This window comes from Aulostomus chinensis, chromosome 6, assembly GCF_037954235.1.
Source record: "Aulostomus chinensis isolate RoL2024-O1b breed Wild chromosome 6, RoL_Achi_v1.0, whole genome shotgun sequence".
Lineage (NCBI taxonomy): Eukaryota > Metazoa > Chordata > Actinopteri > Syngnathiformes > Aulostomidae > Aulostomus > Aulostomus chinensis.
Window position 1 is genome coordinate 3,236,003 of NC_141325.1, and position 17,667 is coordinate 3,253,669.

The following is a 17,667-nucleotide window of genomic DNA, read 5'->3' on the forward strand; positions in this document are numbered from 1 at the left end:
ACGTGCTCTGAGGTTGAAGTTGTTTGGTCTCTTGGGTCAGCTACGCCTCACAAATGCCAGATTTAGAGAATCCGAGGAGTGTGAAGGCCTAATAAGGCTCTCATATCTGAAAAGATCCGATCACATCGGATATCAAAATATCTGACCGAGTCATTCGTAGCTCGACTGAAGGCCACATCCTGGAAGCAACTTAACCCTGGTGAATTTTGGCACAAGCTGGCAAACTGTTACATGGCAGTCACACTTTTCAAACGTGTTCTGATAATTTTATGATCTTTGTTTTGGTCGTTTGTGTTTGTTTTAAACAGCAAGAGGAATCATCAAAAAAAAACAACAACAAAAAAAAAACAGCCAATAACTGATGTTTCTCTTCAGCATTCTGTTTCTTTTGAAATTTGAAGAAGTGACCCTGCCATGTCAACACCGTCACAGAAACCGCAACACATTAATGGCACATGAAGCTCACATGACAATAAATAAGCAATACATGAATGCCACCCTGTACAGGAATAAACACACACACACACATCCAGAACATACCTGTCAGCCACCTTCCATCATCTTGTTTTTTCACGTGGTTCAGTTGTCAGAGTTCTTGAATCCAAAATTTGTTGAAGGTAAAAAAAACAAACAAACAAACAAACAAACAAACAAACTTGCAAATAGAAAATTACTTCAGTTCTCTGTCTTTGGGCTGCATTGTGTGAAACAATTGAACATCAAGCGATGCTGAGCATGACCAGAGTGAATCTCAAAGGCAAACAAACCAAGAACAAATGCTGAATGTTCCCCAGATAAGCCGCAGCAACTGAACCATCACAGATGGAAAAAACATACTCTGTATCCTAAATACATTTCCAATGATTCAGAGCAATCGACCATGGCTGAATGGCGCTATGGCACACAGGTGCGACAATATATTTGAAACGCTTGTTTAAATATATTGGGAGCACAGATTGTGTTGGTACATAATGGATGTATTTTCTTGCATTTTGTTTTGAGATGCACATTTCTGAACATGTACCTCAATCATTATACTGTTCACTCTTTCAACCCCCCCCCCCCCAAAAAAAAAGAAGCATAAAACTAAACTTATGCTTCTTGTTTGTTTGCAAACTGGAGTTCTGCATTTTGTCGAGTGTCTTCAGGTCTGCTCGTCGCTTTCATTGCTTTGGTTCCCTGTAGCTTGAATGTTTTATGTTTGCTTCTTCTTCTTTTCTTTTTTTTTTTTTTCCTTTTTCTTTGTCTTTACGTTTTATTTCTCATGTTCCGTTCATGTCAAGCATCCAAATTTGTTGTTTGTCTCCAAATTTCTATGATGATGGTTTCAAGTCTTTATAGGTGCAGTCTCCCTCGCACTAATTTGTATTTGTGTGTTTGTGTGTGTTTGTGTGTGTGTGTTTCATTTGTGGCGTCGCGCAGCCCCCTGTGGGCAGAACATCACCACAGACGACGGCGTGGTGGTTGCGTTGCCTCCCTGTAAGACAGGCGCCTGGATCGTCCCCGCCATCATGGCCTGCTACCTGCTGGTGGCCAACATCCTGCTGGTCAATCTACTCATCGCTGTGTTCAAGTACGTGTCCCCCGCCACATAGACATGCCGACGCATCGTTTACGCCCGTCGTTATCAGGACCGTACTGATATATGACTTCTTAACCTCTCTGATGACGCGTGCGCGTGGTCGAGGGGTGAAGCTCCTCAGACTGCTCGTTAGAAGCTGGCAGTCGATTCTGTTGACAGGACGAGCGCAGACACTCCATCATGCTAACGATCTGTCGTCGTGCCTCTGGAATATCTGTGCTGCAAGAGTGATCAACCTCACCGTCACGTTTGTCAGAGTGATGACCTCAAACTGTAACCAAGGCTCCATCCCAGTGAACGTTACTGTCCACCAAACATGCGGAGCTCTACTCCCTGATCCATGTGCCTGTACAAGGACAAATATATTAAGGAGTACACCTGTGGAATAGTGGACAGTGCCTCAAAAATGTGTAGCTCAATTGATCGATGCCAAAAACGTGTACATACCAGGTGGTAAATACATCTAAAGATGTATAATAATCAGTATTACAGTTCTACTACTTCTGAGTGTTCCTGAACTTCTTCAGAGGGTAGACAACTCTAAGCTAGCGCTTTAGCCAACATCTTTCAAAACCTCTTTTTTTAAACGACAAATGTTTGTACCCTTTTCCTGGTTGCTGTTTCTGTGAGGTACATTTTGATCTCAGTTGTTGTTGAGCGCTCATGGCATCCATCTGTCATCGCAGCAACACGTTCTTCGAGGTGAAGTCCATCTCCAACCAGGTGTGGAAGTTCCAGCGCTACCAGCTCATCATGACCTTCCACGAGCGTCCGGTTCTTCCTCCGCCGCTCATCATCTTCAGTCACATAACCATGGTCCTCAAGCACTTGTGCTGTCGCTGGCGCAAGCACGACGATGACGAGAGGGACTACGGACTGAGTGAGTGGCCCAAATAACCACAAATGAACTGGTCAAAGTAGAAAGTGGTACCTGGACAAGAGTCAAATACATGTGTGGCTTGGCAAGTCTGCTGTGGTGCTGGTCCGTCACCAGCCTCCAACCCTGTCATCCACAGAGCTTTTCATCACCGAGGACGAGCTGAAGAAAGTCCATGACTTTGAGGAGCAGTGCATAGAGGAGTACTTCAGAGAGAAAGATGACCGATTCCACTCCTCTAATGATGAAAGGATCAGAGTCACTTCTGAGAGGTCGGGACATGGAAATGCAGACAACTTTTATTAGATGGGAAATTGTTCTGTTACAAGGTTCAGTGCCCATCTGCACGAGACAGAGGACGTGTGCGATACTGCAGTATTTGCTGTATTTCTGTGTAACTGCCCTCCGCTACAGTTAAATGAGTGTATCTGGTCACTGATCTCTGCCAGTAATCATTCACACACAGAAAAGTGTGCCTTGAAGGCTCTCCAGAGAGTTTTCTAGTTCAATCAGTAATCAGTGTCTCACAGCAGGTGAACGAGGATTTCTCAGTAAACTCGGGTTCAAATGCTGTTTTTGATCTTTTGTCTTCGAAAAAGCCTTCGAGGTCAACCTCTGCTGTTCTTTCCTCTTCTGCCATGTCTTCCCCTACCTCAGGGTGGAGAACATGGCGATGCGTCTGGAGGAAGTCAACGAGAGAGAACACTTCATGAAGGCCTCGCTGCAGACCGTTGATATTCGCCTGGCACAAATGGAGGAGCTGATTGGACGAATTGCCGTAGCGTTGGAGCGTGTGACAGGTGTCGAGCGCGGGGAAGTCAACAAGGTTCGTTCCCGAACATCATCTGACTGCACAGACTCAGCGTACATCCTACGTCAGGGTGAATGTGCCGAGGCGGCATACATTCTTCGCCAAAGCAGCTTCAACAGCACAGAGGGGAATGCGTACCGCCTGCAGGAGGCGCTGGAGGGAACAGCCGAGGGCTCCATGTCCCCTCCCTCTCCCACTGGCATGACTACACGGACAAGGAGCCACTCGTTTTATGTCGGAGGTGGTCGTGGTGGTGGTGGTGGTGGTGGTGGTGGTGGTGGTGGTGGTGGGGAACGTGCAAGTGGAGCTGAACGAGCTGAGAGTTTCTTTAAAGAACGCTCACTTAGTCTCCATCGAGCCAACAGCTCTCAATCAGTGTCATCAGCTGCCGCCCCCAAGGAGTCTAAGCCCCTCCCCCTGGCGACGCTGTCAGTCTCCCAGCAGCACCGTCCATCATCATGTATCGATATCTATGTCTCAACTTCTGAGGAGGTGGGGCCTGCTGACGTCTTTCTGGACCCTCTCCGTGTGGTCCCGCCCCTCCAGAGAGACTCCTCGCTACAGTCAGATATCATGGAGACGGTGCTGCCCGGAGGCCGGGACTTCAGCAGCGCTGCCACCAGCGGTTTGGGCGACAGGCACTCGGAGGGCGGAGCAGGCAGTAGTGGAACAGCCGGAGCCATGTTTGATGACAGCGCAGCTGCTGATTTGTCACTGTGCTCAGCCCACCTCTTACCAGACACCACCTTACCTCCTTGGGACATGGAACCATCCCCACCCCCCTCAGCAGGGTTGCTTGAGCGCTCTAAGAGCAGTCGCTACCTCTCCACAGCCGGCACAGCTTTCCTGGATGAGCCTCCTTTGGTCAAGTCCCACAGCCTCATGTTCACACCGAGAGGCTGCTACAGCGGCCTGGGGGCGGGGGTCCAGGTAAAAGCTGCAGAGTACACCAGCATCACTGACTGCATCGACACACGCTGCGTCTCAGCTCCGTACACTCCTGCAGAACGCTCAAACTCCCCTGGAGGTTCCACCTCGTTCCCTTTTGATAAGCCGTCAGACATTGGCTCCTCTCACCCAGAGAGAGAGGCCGAGCTTAGTCATACAGAGTCTGATCCAGAGGACCCTGAGGACCTGATGCCAGCCCCCGATACCCCTCATCTAGGGGGCCTGGGTGGGCCAAGCGGGGCCCCTCTCTGCTCCCCCTTCTCCAGGCTTGAGAGAGCAAACAGCTGCTCCTCAGATGACTCCCATCCTTCCCTCACACTGGCCCCTCCGCACAGGAAGAGCCTGTCAGTGAGTGAGAGGATGGAGAGGGGACCAGGTTTGGGGGCAGACAGGGGGCCTGGGCCAGTGGGCCGGGGTCTGGCAGGAACCAGAAACCCCTTCCTCAGGAGCAAGTCTGGAGCACGGCCTGACACAGCCAAGACTGACAGCCTCTCCATGAGGAAGCTGGCTACGCCGTCAGCTTTCCGTAGCTTTGATAGACAAAACTACACGTGACGAGGGCACGCGTTGACACACTGACAGGACCGGGAAGAAACGTGACGAGGCCAAGGGAGGAAGCAGGGTGAAGTTGCCCGTAGATCTTGATCTGGACCAGATCTACTGTTTCTACTTAATTTTTGTGAGCTAAAGGTTATAGAAGTTGATTCATGTCAGTGCTCGAGGGCAACTTTACCCTGGATCAGGAGGTGGGCTATGTGGGGTCCTTCTGTACACCAGTCAAAAACAAAGAGCTATGAATCTAGACTAGGTTTTACCTCCTCTTGTAGCTTATTAACTCTCAATGGGGTGTTACGGCAATGAAAGGTGTGTTTGTACTGTTTGTCTTCCACCCGCCACCTTTATGTCGAGTCACTGTGTTCCATCACATTTCGGTCACGCTGTGAGTAAGGGACTTGTAGCTGCACGATACAGCAGAAACTGTCACGTCAGAGCGAAGAGTGAAATAAAAAAAAAAAGACATCCACCTCATTTTGTCGTAGCATAGAGGTCATCTATGTCACGCAACCTTCACTTTCTTCATATAATCGTAATGCCACCCTGTGAGATCCCAGCACGAGCAAACAGACGGAAGCTGAAGAAATCGGTGTTTGGAATCATCAGGAACGACTTCCCCTCTTAGCTGCACTGCAACGATTTCTGTAACATGGCAACAAATTACCTCTGGATACACATATACACCTTTCAAATATACTTTTTTTTTTTTTTTCAACGTAGTAGAAGCTTTCACAAATTGTAGTATAATTTACCGGATAAGTGGCTACTCCTACTATTTTTGTTTTGTCAGCTCGGCTCTCAACAGAAAGCAGTGTTTGAACATGCTCGGGTCAAAAGGTCAAGACTTTTTCGTTTCCAGTCACCGTCACCTGTCAGCAATCTGCTCCCGCGGTAAACACAACGTTTAATTAGCCACGTGATACAAGCGGTTATCAGGACAAGAGAGGCAGAGGTGGACCTGAAGACAGAGGTCAGGAGAGGAAAGCGTCCCGTCTAACAGGAAACTGCTGAGAGAGGAAGGAGGGGAGACCGCAGGCTTGTATGAACTGAAAGTGACATGTTTACACACTCGGTCGGTTACTTGGGATTCATTCAGACCTGTTTGGAGAGCGCCAACAAGTGCAATTGCTATTGCAATGGGGACTAGAGGGCGCTAGGAGCACACTTCAGCAGCTGCTCTTGCTGAGTGACCCTGATGCAACACTCTCTGTCTGCACCTGACACCAAAAAAATCATTCCACCCAAAGCATCACTGCTCCTCTGTAGTCCCGCCCTCCTGGCAGTGGCGTGACAACACAATGGTTTTACATCCACCTACAACCGATGGATCCGTCCCTCATCTGTTCCATAGGAGACGTTCTTCTGCTTTTTCTCCATATATATATACATATATATATATATATATATATATATATATATATATATATATATATGTATATAACTTTTTTTTTTTTTTAAAGCCAGACACTTTTAAAGAAAGCAATTCGCGGGTGGCAGAACCCCGTTACAAATAATAAGAGGGAGCTGAAAAGTTAAATTTACAGAATAAAGAGCTATTTTTTATCAAATTGGGTTTAAAAAAAAAAAAGAAAGAAAGAAAAGAGGCTTGAAAATAAGCTGACAAGTATATGCATTCTGGTGGAGAGAGAAGACAGGAGGTGACAGGAGGGAGGAACGTGGTCATCATTAATATAAGATGAAAGCCAGATCAGTGTTGAATGTTCTCGGGGGTTTTTTTGTTTTTGTTTTTTGTTTTTATTTTTATTCTACTGGACGAGCCGAGGCGAGGGGCAGACCCTCACCGGAGAGCTTCGCGAAGATGCGCTAGGAGAAGTTGACGGGCCATCATGTAGGATTTAGTGGATCATTGAACTCTCCTCCTCAGTGGCCTTCAGGTGTAATTATCACGATACCCAATTATTACACATTATATATCGCTTCAGATAATTCCACACTCATCCAAAAACATAATTTTTACAACAAAGTATTGTATAAACAAAACATTTCATTCGATATCTGCCAGTACATGCCACCTAAATCCTACACAATGGTCCTTTAATGTCATTCCTCCTCATTTTTTTTATCTGTTTTATATTTCATCACTGCTACGATTCATTTAAATTATGTCACATTTATTTTGAGATTGATCCTATTTATTGACATTTTCTTGCTCATTACTGATAATTAAGGTAAATGCCTGTTTGAATTATGAAATTAATATTTATATCCTCTCAGTGATATTTTTGTCGAATTTTAAGTATTTTCTAATTAAGCTTTTAAATTGAATAAAAGATGACCATCTACATGCACTAAATGCTGATGTATTATATTATTTATTAACTATAGAATTGTCTAATATGCTGTACATTTCAATCATATTTAAAGTATTTAAAGTAGTTTTTATTGTATGTTTTATGAAGCAGCTTATGAGAATTTTCTAATGAAAAGCTAACAAGGCGACACGGTCGCCTGTATACCAAACTTCGGGTGCCTTCTGGGCATGGATGGAACATGTGAGGACTGAAGTGATTCAGATAAATGTGAGACCCCCCCCTCCCCCTCCCCCTCCCCCTCCCCCAATCATGGATCCAAATATCAATGATTATTTTTAACACATGACTTTTGCATAAGCATTTGTTGTTGTTGTTGTTTTCTCTTTAAAAACATGTGATGTACAGAGTTGGGGGGGGTGGGGAGGCGGAGGGTTTGTTGTAATTAGCGGCCTGCATCATTGCTTGTTCACGGACTTTATTCACCAAAAAATCACCAACTTACTTGCAGCTAAAAGTGAGAGGTGAGGCTATTCAGCATCAGCAGAGGTTCCCTTCTGCCGCAGCAAACTCGGTGTCCTGCGCTGAATTGAGTAATGAGAGCTGTTAATGTGTCACAAGCTCAGTCCCGTCCGTGGATTCGTTCACTAGCATGAACAGAGTGGTGCAGGAATGAGCCAGAAAGCCTGGCGACACGTTAGCGCTGTTGATGAGTCCAGCTGCCTCCTCTAATCAGTGGCTTTGGCTTAAACGAAGGTCCGTGGGGAACTCGAGGGACCGCACGTTCGCTTTCGCGCGTCCGTGCGTCTTTTAGCGACGCCGGGAGCTAACAAGCAGCTAATTGTGGCTACAAAGGTCGCCACAGAGGTCAGACATCATCGCGCTTAAGCAAGAAGCTGGTTGCGGTGGTGGCGTCGTCAAGTAACCACGGTGTAGTTCACTGCACTGCTAGCGCTAGCATTTACCCTTCAGAGGTCACACAGGTGGAGTCCAGATTATCCCACTGAACAAACGTGCTACGTCTCATTAACTTTTGCTGACTCATAGCTTGTAAAAATCCAGCAGGTTTATTGGTGGAGGCGATGCTAGCTAGCTTGCGGGTTGGCCGGGGCACACATCATCCCTGCAGCACTCTCTTGAGGACGCATGCTCAGTGGGTTTGGGGGAGTAGCTTAAAGTACCTGTGAAATGACAACTTGTCGCCTGTTAGAGGGATCGGGGCTGAAGTTCTGTTTTTTTTTAAGCGGGAAAGGCGAGACCCAAAGTCAGAGCTCAGGGACCACGACACGCCAGTGAGGCAAGGCTGTGAATTGACCACGGAATCACCGCAGAGGGAGCGAGGACAGGGAGAGGTTCGCATTCGTCTTCGGCAGAAGGCTTTTAATATTATCACTGTGCTTTACGAGTCGAATCCAAAATCTTAGCGGCTTGTAGGGAAATCTGTATTTTAGTGTTTTCTGTCTTCAGAAATAGCAATAGAACATGAATGAATGTCTTCACACCTGATCGTCACGAACCTGAATCAGGACGTGTCCACACACAAGGAGGGATTTTATTGTTTTTTGGGAAGGATCTTTTTTTTTTTTTTTATAAACAGAAAGCGAGGGCTAGTGTCACTCACACACTGAACCAAACCAAACTTTTCCAACTAAACCAAACGGAAAGATGCTGAGTCGTGCTCTTGTCCACGCAGCTGAAGCAGACGGGGGTTAACGGGACACACAGCAGGACAGACAGACGACTGCGTTCAGGTCAGAGCCTCCAACAACAACAAAAAAACCCATTGACATTATTCCTACCCCCCTACCTACCAGATGGCACGTGTCCATAGCACTCACGACTCGATAAGAGTGTCCCTGACATGTGGTGACACTGACAGCAGGGAGGCATGTCAACACAAGCGAACAGAATCTCAGTGTACAGTATTTTTTGACATATTTTCCTACCCTCGCAGCTGCGGAATCGTGAGCGAAGCAGCAGATCTGCTTCGCTCCTCTGGCGACACGCAGGTTACAGAGAAGCTCACGCACACACGTCTTTCCCTGCGATAACTGCTGATGTTGTGCTTCTACATCTGAAAGGGAACGGAACCTTCCTTCTGGTCACACTTCATTTAATGTCCTTTGAAATGCATGCAGTTCTTCCACGCAGAGTGTACAGAGACGACCTGTAGAGACGACAAGAGAAGGGTAGAGAGAGAGAGAGGTCATGATATGGAATCAAAGTAGTGAGTATTTGGATGCAAATACAAATCTGTATTCTTAAATGTGAATAGGATCATGTCTGGCATGCATTGTTAAATAAACAATTAAATAGACTGGGATCTCATGTCTTGCCTGTTCTTCCTGACACAGACGGCTGCCGGTCCTCCTGTGACTTCATGTGCGAGCAGCGCCAAGTCGATTCAGTCTGACGGGGGACAGGAAGAGAGGAACGTGTGGTTCCCATGAAATAGAAAAAAAACATTTATCCCTACGTGTCGACACTAAAATCCGTTTCTCCTCCTGTACAAAGTTCGATGACTCATCCACTCGGCGTCAAACGCTTGTCAGGTGTCTATAGGCCTCCACCCGACGGTCACGTGATGCCCCGCAGCCGTACTGACTAACATTCACCACTCAGCGTTGGAACAACTCTATTTATTGTGTTTGTCTGAAAAAGAAATTACTTTTAAATCCATGTGGATATGTTTCTCCAGCTGAAACTGTCCCGTGTCTCGAAGCAGGAAGAGCACGTCTAGATGGAACGGCAGGGAACAGTTAGTCGCCTGTTGATGGTCCGTGGCCACGGAGGTGAGGAGGAAGTCAGACTCCCACCAGGTGGAAGGGGGCGCACGGCCACCTCCTGTTCTGAGGGTGGTCAAACTTTACTCACGGTTCTCCCTCACTCGTGTACTCAACAACCCAAACTCAACGGCGCATATTGATGTACCGAGCGTGAGAGAAGCAGCCGCCACACGGAGGACGCAATCATATTTTAACACCGGAAAACTCAAGCAGCAAGACTTGTTCCATGACCACAATGTACTGCTTCCGGTCTGGCGACATTAGTTGGTGGCAGGTTACATCATTCATCCACATCCACTCGCCGAGAACTAACCGGAAGTAACCAGTTCTGGCACATCAGTGCCCGTGACAAGTGTTGCCCCTGCAGGCCTGGTGCCAGGCTCAGGTACCAGGTAAATTGCAATATATCATATAATGTATTATGTTATATGATATCATTTGATGTATTATGTTATATTTTATGATATCATATAATATAATACAAAAAGAGTTATAGTCATCAAACATTCGACAACTTAAGACAAAGCAAACTTAGAAGTGGATTTAGGAAAAGCAACGATGCTCTAAACGATGTTCCTATCAAGCTACAAAAAAACCCTTAAAACAAATAAAGGCAACTCCAAAGTTTATCTATAAACAGGAATATTTTATATCTTCTGGCTAAGCAACAAAAAAGGAACAACTATATATATATACATATCTTCCCAGTGACTTTTTGACCAGTTTTTGCTGTTTAATTCTTGTATATATGCTGTTGTTTTTCTACCATGTGCACTTTATGAATCTTTCTCTTCACATAACCCTTTATAAAAGTTCCTTCTTATGTTAAATGATTTTACTGGAAAGATCCTGAAACTAGTGCCTCTCTGACTTCTGCCCTTCTGTGGCCTTAAGATTTGACGCCTGACTTCTTGACGGCGACAGCCAGGATCATAACTGCTATGAAATTCACAACATATCAAAGTTAGACTGCGTGAAGGGGCTCAGCGACTAGCAGGACAGCTAACGGTATGCTAGCAAGATTTCAAGTCAATCATATTATGGACATTCAACAAACAGTAAATGTTCTTTGACAGCGCCTCTTTTTTTTTAAAAAAAAACAACGATATTTTCTAGTTTGACAGACACGTCAGTCCCCCCAGGGACTATCAAGACTTTATCAACAAATTGTTAATAAAACATCCAGTCAGTCCGGTCTCCCTCTCTGAAGCTTCACAATCCAGCCTGGAGCCCCGGTGACGTTTGACGTCGTGATTCTGAAGCTCTTTAGTGAGTTAAAATCCATTTTCATGCCGGTTAACCACTCAGTTCTTGTGTGACACCGCCATGTTCTGTCAGGTGACGCTGTCGACCAATCACTGTTGTTACGGGGGGGGGGGGGGACAAGTATAGAGTAATGCATCCTGGGAAATGGAGTTGGTTACTATTTCAGTAGTTTCCACAAGTGTAAATACTTTATTACACTTAATGACTTTTAAACTGCCTTCAGGTTTCGCTGTCATTAAAAAAAATCAGTCTTCAAGTTCGTCATCAATTTTTAATGACAGCTGTTTTTTTTAATGCTGAGTCATTCCGTGGTTATTTTTGGGTGAAAGTATTACATCAGTAACTGATTACTCAGTAATATGAAGTAATCTGTTACATCAACAATCTGTCATGTAACTGCTGAGCTGGGCAGTTTGTGTACGACACCTTTAACCTTTGCTAGACGTTCTCTTTGAGGTGAGTTTCAGCCTCGTGCACAGAAGCGGCGGTCGCCTCTGTTCTTGGTTCTTGTCACTCTTAGGAGCGAACGATTCGCCTCCTTCAGGAATTTTTGTTTTTTGTTTTTTCTGGGGGCGTAACTGCAGTACTTTAATGCAACTTGTCGAGCTTTGTGACATTGCAGCCACAGGATTGTTAACCCTGCAGTTTCTCACTGCACCACCAGCTTCTCAGCTGTGTGTGTGTGTGTTTGTTTTTGTGTGTGTGTGTGTGGTGATTCAACTTGTGGAAGGGAACATTCTGTACAGATGATATCGCCCCCCCCCCCCCCCACCCCTGTATTCTTCTCTCTGTTGAAGCACTCGCACGCACACACACACACTTTAAAAACAACAAGTGTATTTTGACACAATCATCACGTCACGTCTATCCTCCGCCACATGACCCACATGTTCTATGCACTTTTGAACCCTGGGGAGCCGCCCACCAGGGCCACAAGCCCCTCCTCTTCCAGGGAATGTTTACAGCCTGCTGGAACTGGGCAGAAGTCACTTTCAGGTTGGACGTCATGATCCAGCCACTCCTTCTACTCGGTACCACGCGGTGCCGGTTGTCAGAAGACGTTTAAAAGCCTCAGAACGGTTGTCAAGGAGCTCCTTACTTAGGGAGCGTCAGCAAATGACTGTGTGACTGACGTGCAGCTGTGACTTCCACTGCAGCTGCAGACGTCCATTACAGGACCAACTTCTTCTGCCTGGTCCTGAATGAAGGAGGAGCAGCGTGGAGGTGGAGGTGTCTGGCTGCCGCTCAAAGACACTTTCAACCACCCTTCTTTTTCTTCTTCTTCTTTTCTTCTTCCTGGAAATTTCACATCTCGGAAAGGAGAGGATTGGAATTGTGATGTCGTTATGGAATGACAAGCCCCAGCTTAGTTTTGGTCTTGTTCCCCCCCTCATGTCGAGTTAGCACAGAAACAGAAGCTCTATCATGATAAAAAATAATAAAAATAAAACTAATAATAATAATGAAGCGCAGCCGGGATTCAGCCGAGGAGGGAGATTTTCTCTCATTCAGGATGTTCGGTTCAGGACCTTTCCCTGGAATAAGTCCACACACGAGGTGCTCAGCTCATTAGCATAGTGGCCGTTTCACTTTGCTTATCGCTGTTTGTTTAATGTGCTACTAGGTGCCCCCCCCGCCCCCCGAATCACCCCCAACAATGTATCCAGAATATCTGCACAGTTGCCAAGGAGAAAACACCCCCAAAACTGAGCAGGCCATTCTAGGAACTTTGTCCATGAATGAACCACCCACTGGAGGGGTGTGTTTTCTTCCCCCTCTCCCTCTTTGTGTGTGTGTGTGTGTGTGTGTGTGGGGGGGGGGGGGTGTAATAGGACGCTCGTAGTTCATTTCAGGCTACAAGACTAAAACTCATTTCCTCAAATTTAACAAGAAAACCTGCAACTTTGTCCCTGAATTCTGTTATTTCAAAGCCACGAGATACGAGACTACATCGGGGTTACACCTGGTGGCCTCGAAGTATACACGTGTATCTTCAGAGTCCCTGCAGGGTTCCATAGAAGGGAACCCACCTGTGCAGAACCCGAAGTGAGTCTGCCCTGGCCTTGAGGAGGTGAGTGTAGCTCCGAGGACACTGGAGGACTGTGCTAATTTAGGAGGAGGCCGCGGTTGTGAAAAGTGGGGCATGCAGGGGGGACCAGGCCGCCGCTGAGCATGATGGGACACATTTCTTTAACATGGAAGCAAGGGCTCGGTCGTGTCATGTCGTCCCGCGGATCCGGTCGGGCTCCGGTGCAGCTGCTGGCGGGAGGACGTTACTCAAGGAAAAACCGTCCCCCTTCCTGGTAGGGAGGCGCCGCCAACTTCCACCCGCAGGAGGCGTTTGAGGCCGCGGGGTGAAATGAGGTGAAATACCCAGCCCCTCGCTGTGGGGACGTGGCGTTCAGGAGCCTGCTCAAAAGAATCGGAAATAGCAAGAGTATTGAACTAAAGTACGTCAGCACGGTGCGCAGGGGCAGACGTTCGTTGCGTGACCGTAGAGGCAAAACCACACGCGGTATCTATCACATTCTCACCAGGGTTAATTAGTACTTTCACCCACTCAACAGTTGGATCATTTTATTAGACCTTTTTTCTCATAAGAGTGAGTCCATCCTGACACACTTGATCACCCTCACCAGAAATCAATACTACTACGACTACTACTACTGTTTATGATAATAGTAAAAAATATCAAGGTTATCACTAAACTGGGGCAACTAACTGACTTTTTTCGTTTCTTCATTGTGATAAACAGATTTAAACCTGTAACTCAGAGCACCTCATCAGTTTTCATTTGTGATAGTTGTTTATATTTATATGTTTTAATCACGAGTTAAATGCAAACACTACTCAAACTATTATCTGCAAGGTGTAAAAGAAAAACTGAAGTTGGTTTTTTTCACTGGCTTTGATTTGTCCCTCCTTTTGAAAAATAAAAGAATTGAAAAAATAATTTGAAATAAAATGGATGAATAAAAGTTGTATGCCATGTGTTCTGATGTTTTTTTTGGTTGGTTCCTTTGCAATTATTTATTTCGAAATCAAATCCAAGCTCTCGTCTCAGCTTTGCCCCAAACACTTACTCACGCACCAATTTCCGAGTCAACTGGAGTCCCTGAAGGCAGCATCACTTTTAGCCCAGCCCTCTTTTCACGGATCTTGCCCTGTGATTGGCCAGGAGCGTCGTCACTCCCCCACATGAACTGGCAGTTCCGTTAAAACTGAGTCACGTCTGCCGCCGGCCAATCACAGCGCTGCTTCATTATGATGCCGTGGGATTCCGCGAAATTGTTTCTTGGAGTTGAGGGAAGAGAGAGAAAGAGAGAGAGAGAGAGAAAACAGGACAAGTTGACGCATGTGTGGGAGCGCAGAGAGGCGGAATGAGCGCACGCAAGATAGCGCCAACGCCGAACGGTGAGTGTTATTGAGCCGGCGGGTAGCCCGAGAGGATCCGGCCGGTCAGAGGGGAGGTCGGGACCCGCTCCTTCCTGCGGGGTGTTTGTCCGTCCGCCCTGCGAGAGCTGCAACAAGAAACCGCTGCCTTTGCGGAATCGTCACATTGACGGAGACACGTGTGGCCAGTTGACCACATGTGTCCCGGGAGGACCGCGGTCTGAGCTCCACTGTACTCCTTTGTTGGAACAAGTGTTTAGTTTTTTGTTTTGTTAATTTTTTCCCCCCTTCCCCTCCATCCGGATCATCTGAGGTGATGTCGGAGGCTGACGCGTCTGCAGACGGCGTCCCCAGCCGACCGTCGGGTCAGGCAGAGGACGTGTTGAAAGAGAGCCAGGAGAACAGGACTTTACTGATGGTGGCCATGATTCTGCTGGACTTGAACAAATGTCCCATTGCTCTCAGCACGGGGGGCAACCGTGGAGGCGAGGAGGAGGAGGAGGAGGTGGAGCGGGGGGGTCGCCGGTTGAACACCGGGGACAGCTACAGCCAGGGCCCAGCGGCACCCAAACAGTCCCGGAACAAGAAGACGGCGGCGGCGGCAGCGAGGCAGGAGTCTCCCGAGAAGAGGCACCGCTGCCCGTTCACCGGCTGCGGGAAGATGTACGGCAAGTCGTCGCACCTGAAGGCCCACCTGAGGGTCCACACCGGTGGGTACCGGCGGGCGACACGCCCACGACACGACTTTTAATGTCACGTTGACGTCACCGTTAAATCTTTAGAATGTAACAGTTGACGTCACTGCTGGGCTGTGATATGAAAATGTTGGGTTTTGTCTCGTGCATGTGAATGATTACACATCACGAGGAGCTGAAATGAAATGTGTGTGTGTGTGTGGGGGGGGGGGGGGTCACACGGGAGGAGCCGCGGGGGGGGGGGGGTGTAACTGAGAGGCCAGAGGTTGGCCCGCCGGGGGAGGTGGGTTGCATGGTAATGTCACGGCCGCCAAGACACGACGTTATGATGCTTTCTATGACGTAAATATGAATTTAACGTTGCGTCATATTCGGTGAGTATTCTTAGTACCGGATGGAGAGGCCCGTGCCGGTAACGTGCCGGCTCCTGATGAGGTCACTGCGACACTGGTGTCCCCACATGCTCTTGTCCGGAGGTAACACTCCCTGCACCACTCATACTTCCTCATACGTCATCGGCCCCCTCCCTCCCCTTTATGCTGGTTGTAAACAAGAGGAGACATGTGGTTCAGTGGAGCACGTGGCGCAGGAGGAGGAGGAGGAGCGCCTCCCTCTCTCCCTCCCTCCCCCTCCTTGTTTTTATTCACGTCTCTTATCGTGACTCACGATTTCTAAATCAATGTGTTCTCACTGGCTTCCTAGAAAATAGTGTTTATGTGCATCTGCCTGCTCTGAATGTTCCACCAGCAGAGAGCAAACCCTGCGTGTGTGTGTGCGTGTGTGTGTGTGTGTGTGTGTGTGGGGGGGGGGTTAAGCTTCAAAGATCACACAGAGATCAGAGTTTGTTGAATGGACTTTTTTATAACTGAACATGAAGATTTAATTGGAGATTTGTTGGCTTCGTCACCTCCTGCACGTGGCTCTCATCGCAGTCTCCACAGGTCCCACCCCACACACACACACACACACACACACGCCCCCCACACACACGCCCCCCCACACACACGCCCCCCCACATGTGCTCCAGCACTTTCGTCTTTTTTTTGTTGTCTTCGAATGTTTTAAATGTTTCAAACTCAGGAGGGAGAACCAGCCTCATAGAAACACCGTTCACTTTCTTTAAAATATCAGTTTAATTCCTCTTAATACTCCCTCTTCAGTTCATACAAATAGTAGAAGTACTTCAAAAGTACTACAGTGTCAATGATAATATTGATGTTTAACTACTGAGGCTGCTGTGGTGGACTGGTGCAACATTAAAAGCTAATTGTGTGTCAAAATGCCATTTTAGAAGAAATGCCAACCTTGTGTGTGTGTGTGTGTGTGTGTGTGTGTGTGTGTGTGTGTGTGTGTGTGTGCGTGCATGTGTGTGTTCCTCAGGTGAGCGGCCCTTCGAGTGTACCTGGCCCAACTGCGGTAAGAAGTTCTCCCGGTCAGATGAACTGACGCGTCACTACCGCACACACACGGGGGAGAAGCGCTTCAACTGCCCGCTGTGTGACAAGTGCTTCATGCGGAGCGACCACCTGACTAAACACGCCCGGCGGCACGCAGGCTTCCACCCTAGCATGCTCCAGGGCCCCGGCGCCGCCAAGAGACGCCGCTGCTCCATCTCCGTGTCGTCCTCCGACTCCGGAGACCAAAGCCCCGCCGGGGTGTGAGAAACACCGGCTTTCCTGTACATGTATATATAAATACACACACACACAGAGGTACATGTAGTAGACACACAACACGGACTTGTGTGGTGCGCAACTTTACGCAAATCACGTCAGACCAGCCAGACCACTATTATGAAATTTTCTACGCGTGTAACATTGCGCAGCGGCAAATAGAGCCATACCTTTGAGCCGGACTTCTTCCTGAGGTGTGAGGTATTTATTAAAGTTTATTCAGCGCCTGTTAGACACTCTAGTGGCTTCAACATTTGTGATTGTTTGACCTTAGTGTGTGTGTGTGTGTGTGTGTGTGTGTGTGTGTGTGTGTGTGTGTGTGTGTTTTCATAATTTTTTTCCCATCCTTCTGGTTTCATGTCAAGTTTTCAGGAACTTGTTCACACAGAGTTCTTTAGCAGCGAGGACAGATCAATGACACATAAAGTTTGAGACACACACACACACACACACACACACTTGTACTTATAACTTTATGAGGACTTTAATTGACGTAATGCATTCCCAAGCCCCAGACCCTAAACCTGACCACAACCTAATCCTAACCTCCACCTTAAAAAAAACAAGTCTCGACCTTCAAACGGTCCCTCAAAGATGTGAGGACCGGCTAAAATGTCCTCGCTCCGTTGGTTAAATACATGTTCTAGTCCTCACTTCGTAGCAAGTACAAGAACACACACACACACACACACAGGCTCTCCAGGCTAGGACGACGCGAATGTACAGTAGAGCAGTATTATCGTGTAAATAGACCAGATGGATGATTTATTCAGTATACAAAAGTCGTGAGTTATTTGAGAGTAAAATACGT

General features: G+C 47.3%; 2 protein-coding genes and 1 long non-coding RNA gene across 7 annotated transcripts in view; 2 read left to right on the forward strand and 1 right to left on the reverse strand.

The window, feature by feature from the left end:
- trpm3 (transient receptor potential cation channel, subfamily M, member 3) overlaps positions 1–7,351 on the forward strand; it is a 167,442-nt gene extending 160,091 nt beyond the window's left edge. For all 5 annotated transcript variants that reach the window (XM_086205867.1, XM_086205868.1, XM_086205865.1 and 2 more), the window contains 4 exons: positions 1,423–1,573; positions 2,269–2,462; positions 2,599–2,731; positions 3,117–7,351. In XM_086205867.1, coding sequence (XP_086061993.1) covers positions 1,423–1,573; positions 2,269–2,462; positions 2,599–2,731; positions 3,117–4,773 — 2,135 coding nt within the window. In that variant the 3' untranslated portion in view covers positions 4,774–7,351. The remainder of the gene's footprint in view (positions 1–1,422; positions 1,574–2,268; positions 2,463–2,598; positions 2,732–3,116) is intronic.
- A 1,243-nt stretch (positions 7,352–8,594) lies between these two features.
- On the reverse strand, positions 8,595–10,519 carry LOC147259730 (uncharacterized). Its single transcript, XR_015116389.1, has 3 exons — positions 9,712–10,519; positions 9,380–9,452; positions 8,595–9,210 (listed from the first exon to the last, which is right to left on the reverse strand). It is a non-coding gene; the product is annotated as an uncharacterized LOC147259730 (long non-coding RNA).
- Positions 10,520–14,365: 3,846 nt separating this feature from the next.
- Positions 14,366–17,197, forward strand: klf9 (Kruppel like factor 9). Its single transcript, XM_086205873.1, has 2 exons — positions 14,366–15,198; positions 16,564–17,197. The coding sequence occupies exons 1-2, from the start codon at positions 14,805–14,807 to the stop codon at positions 16,842–16,844; spliced, it is 675 nt and encodes a 224-aa protein (XP_086061999.1). The 5' UTR covers positions 14,366–14,804; the 3' UTR covers positions 16,845–17,197.
- The last annotated feature ends 470 nt before the right edge of the window (positions 17,198–17,667 follow it).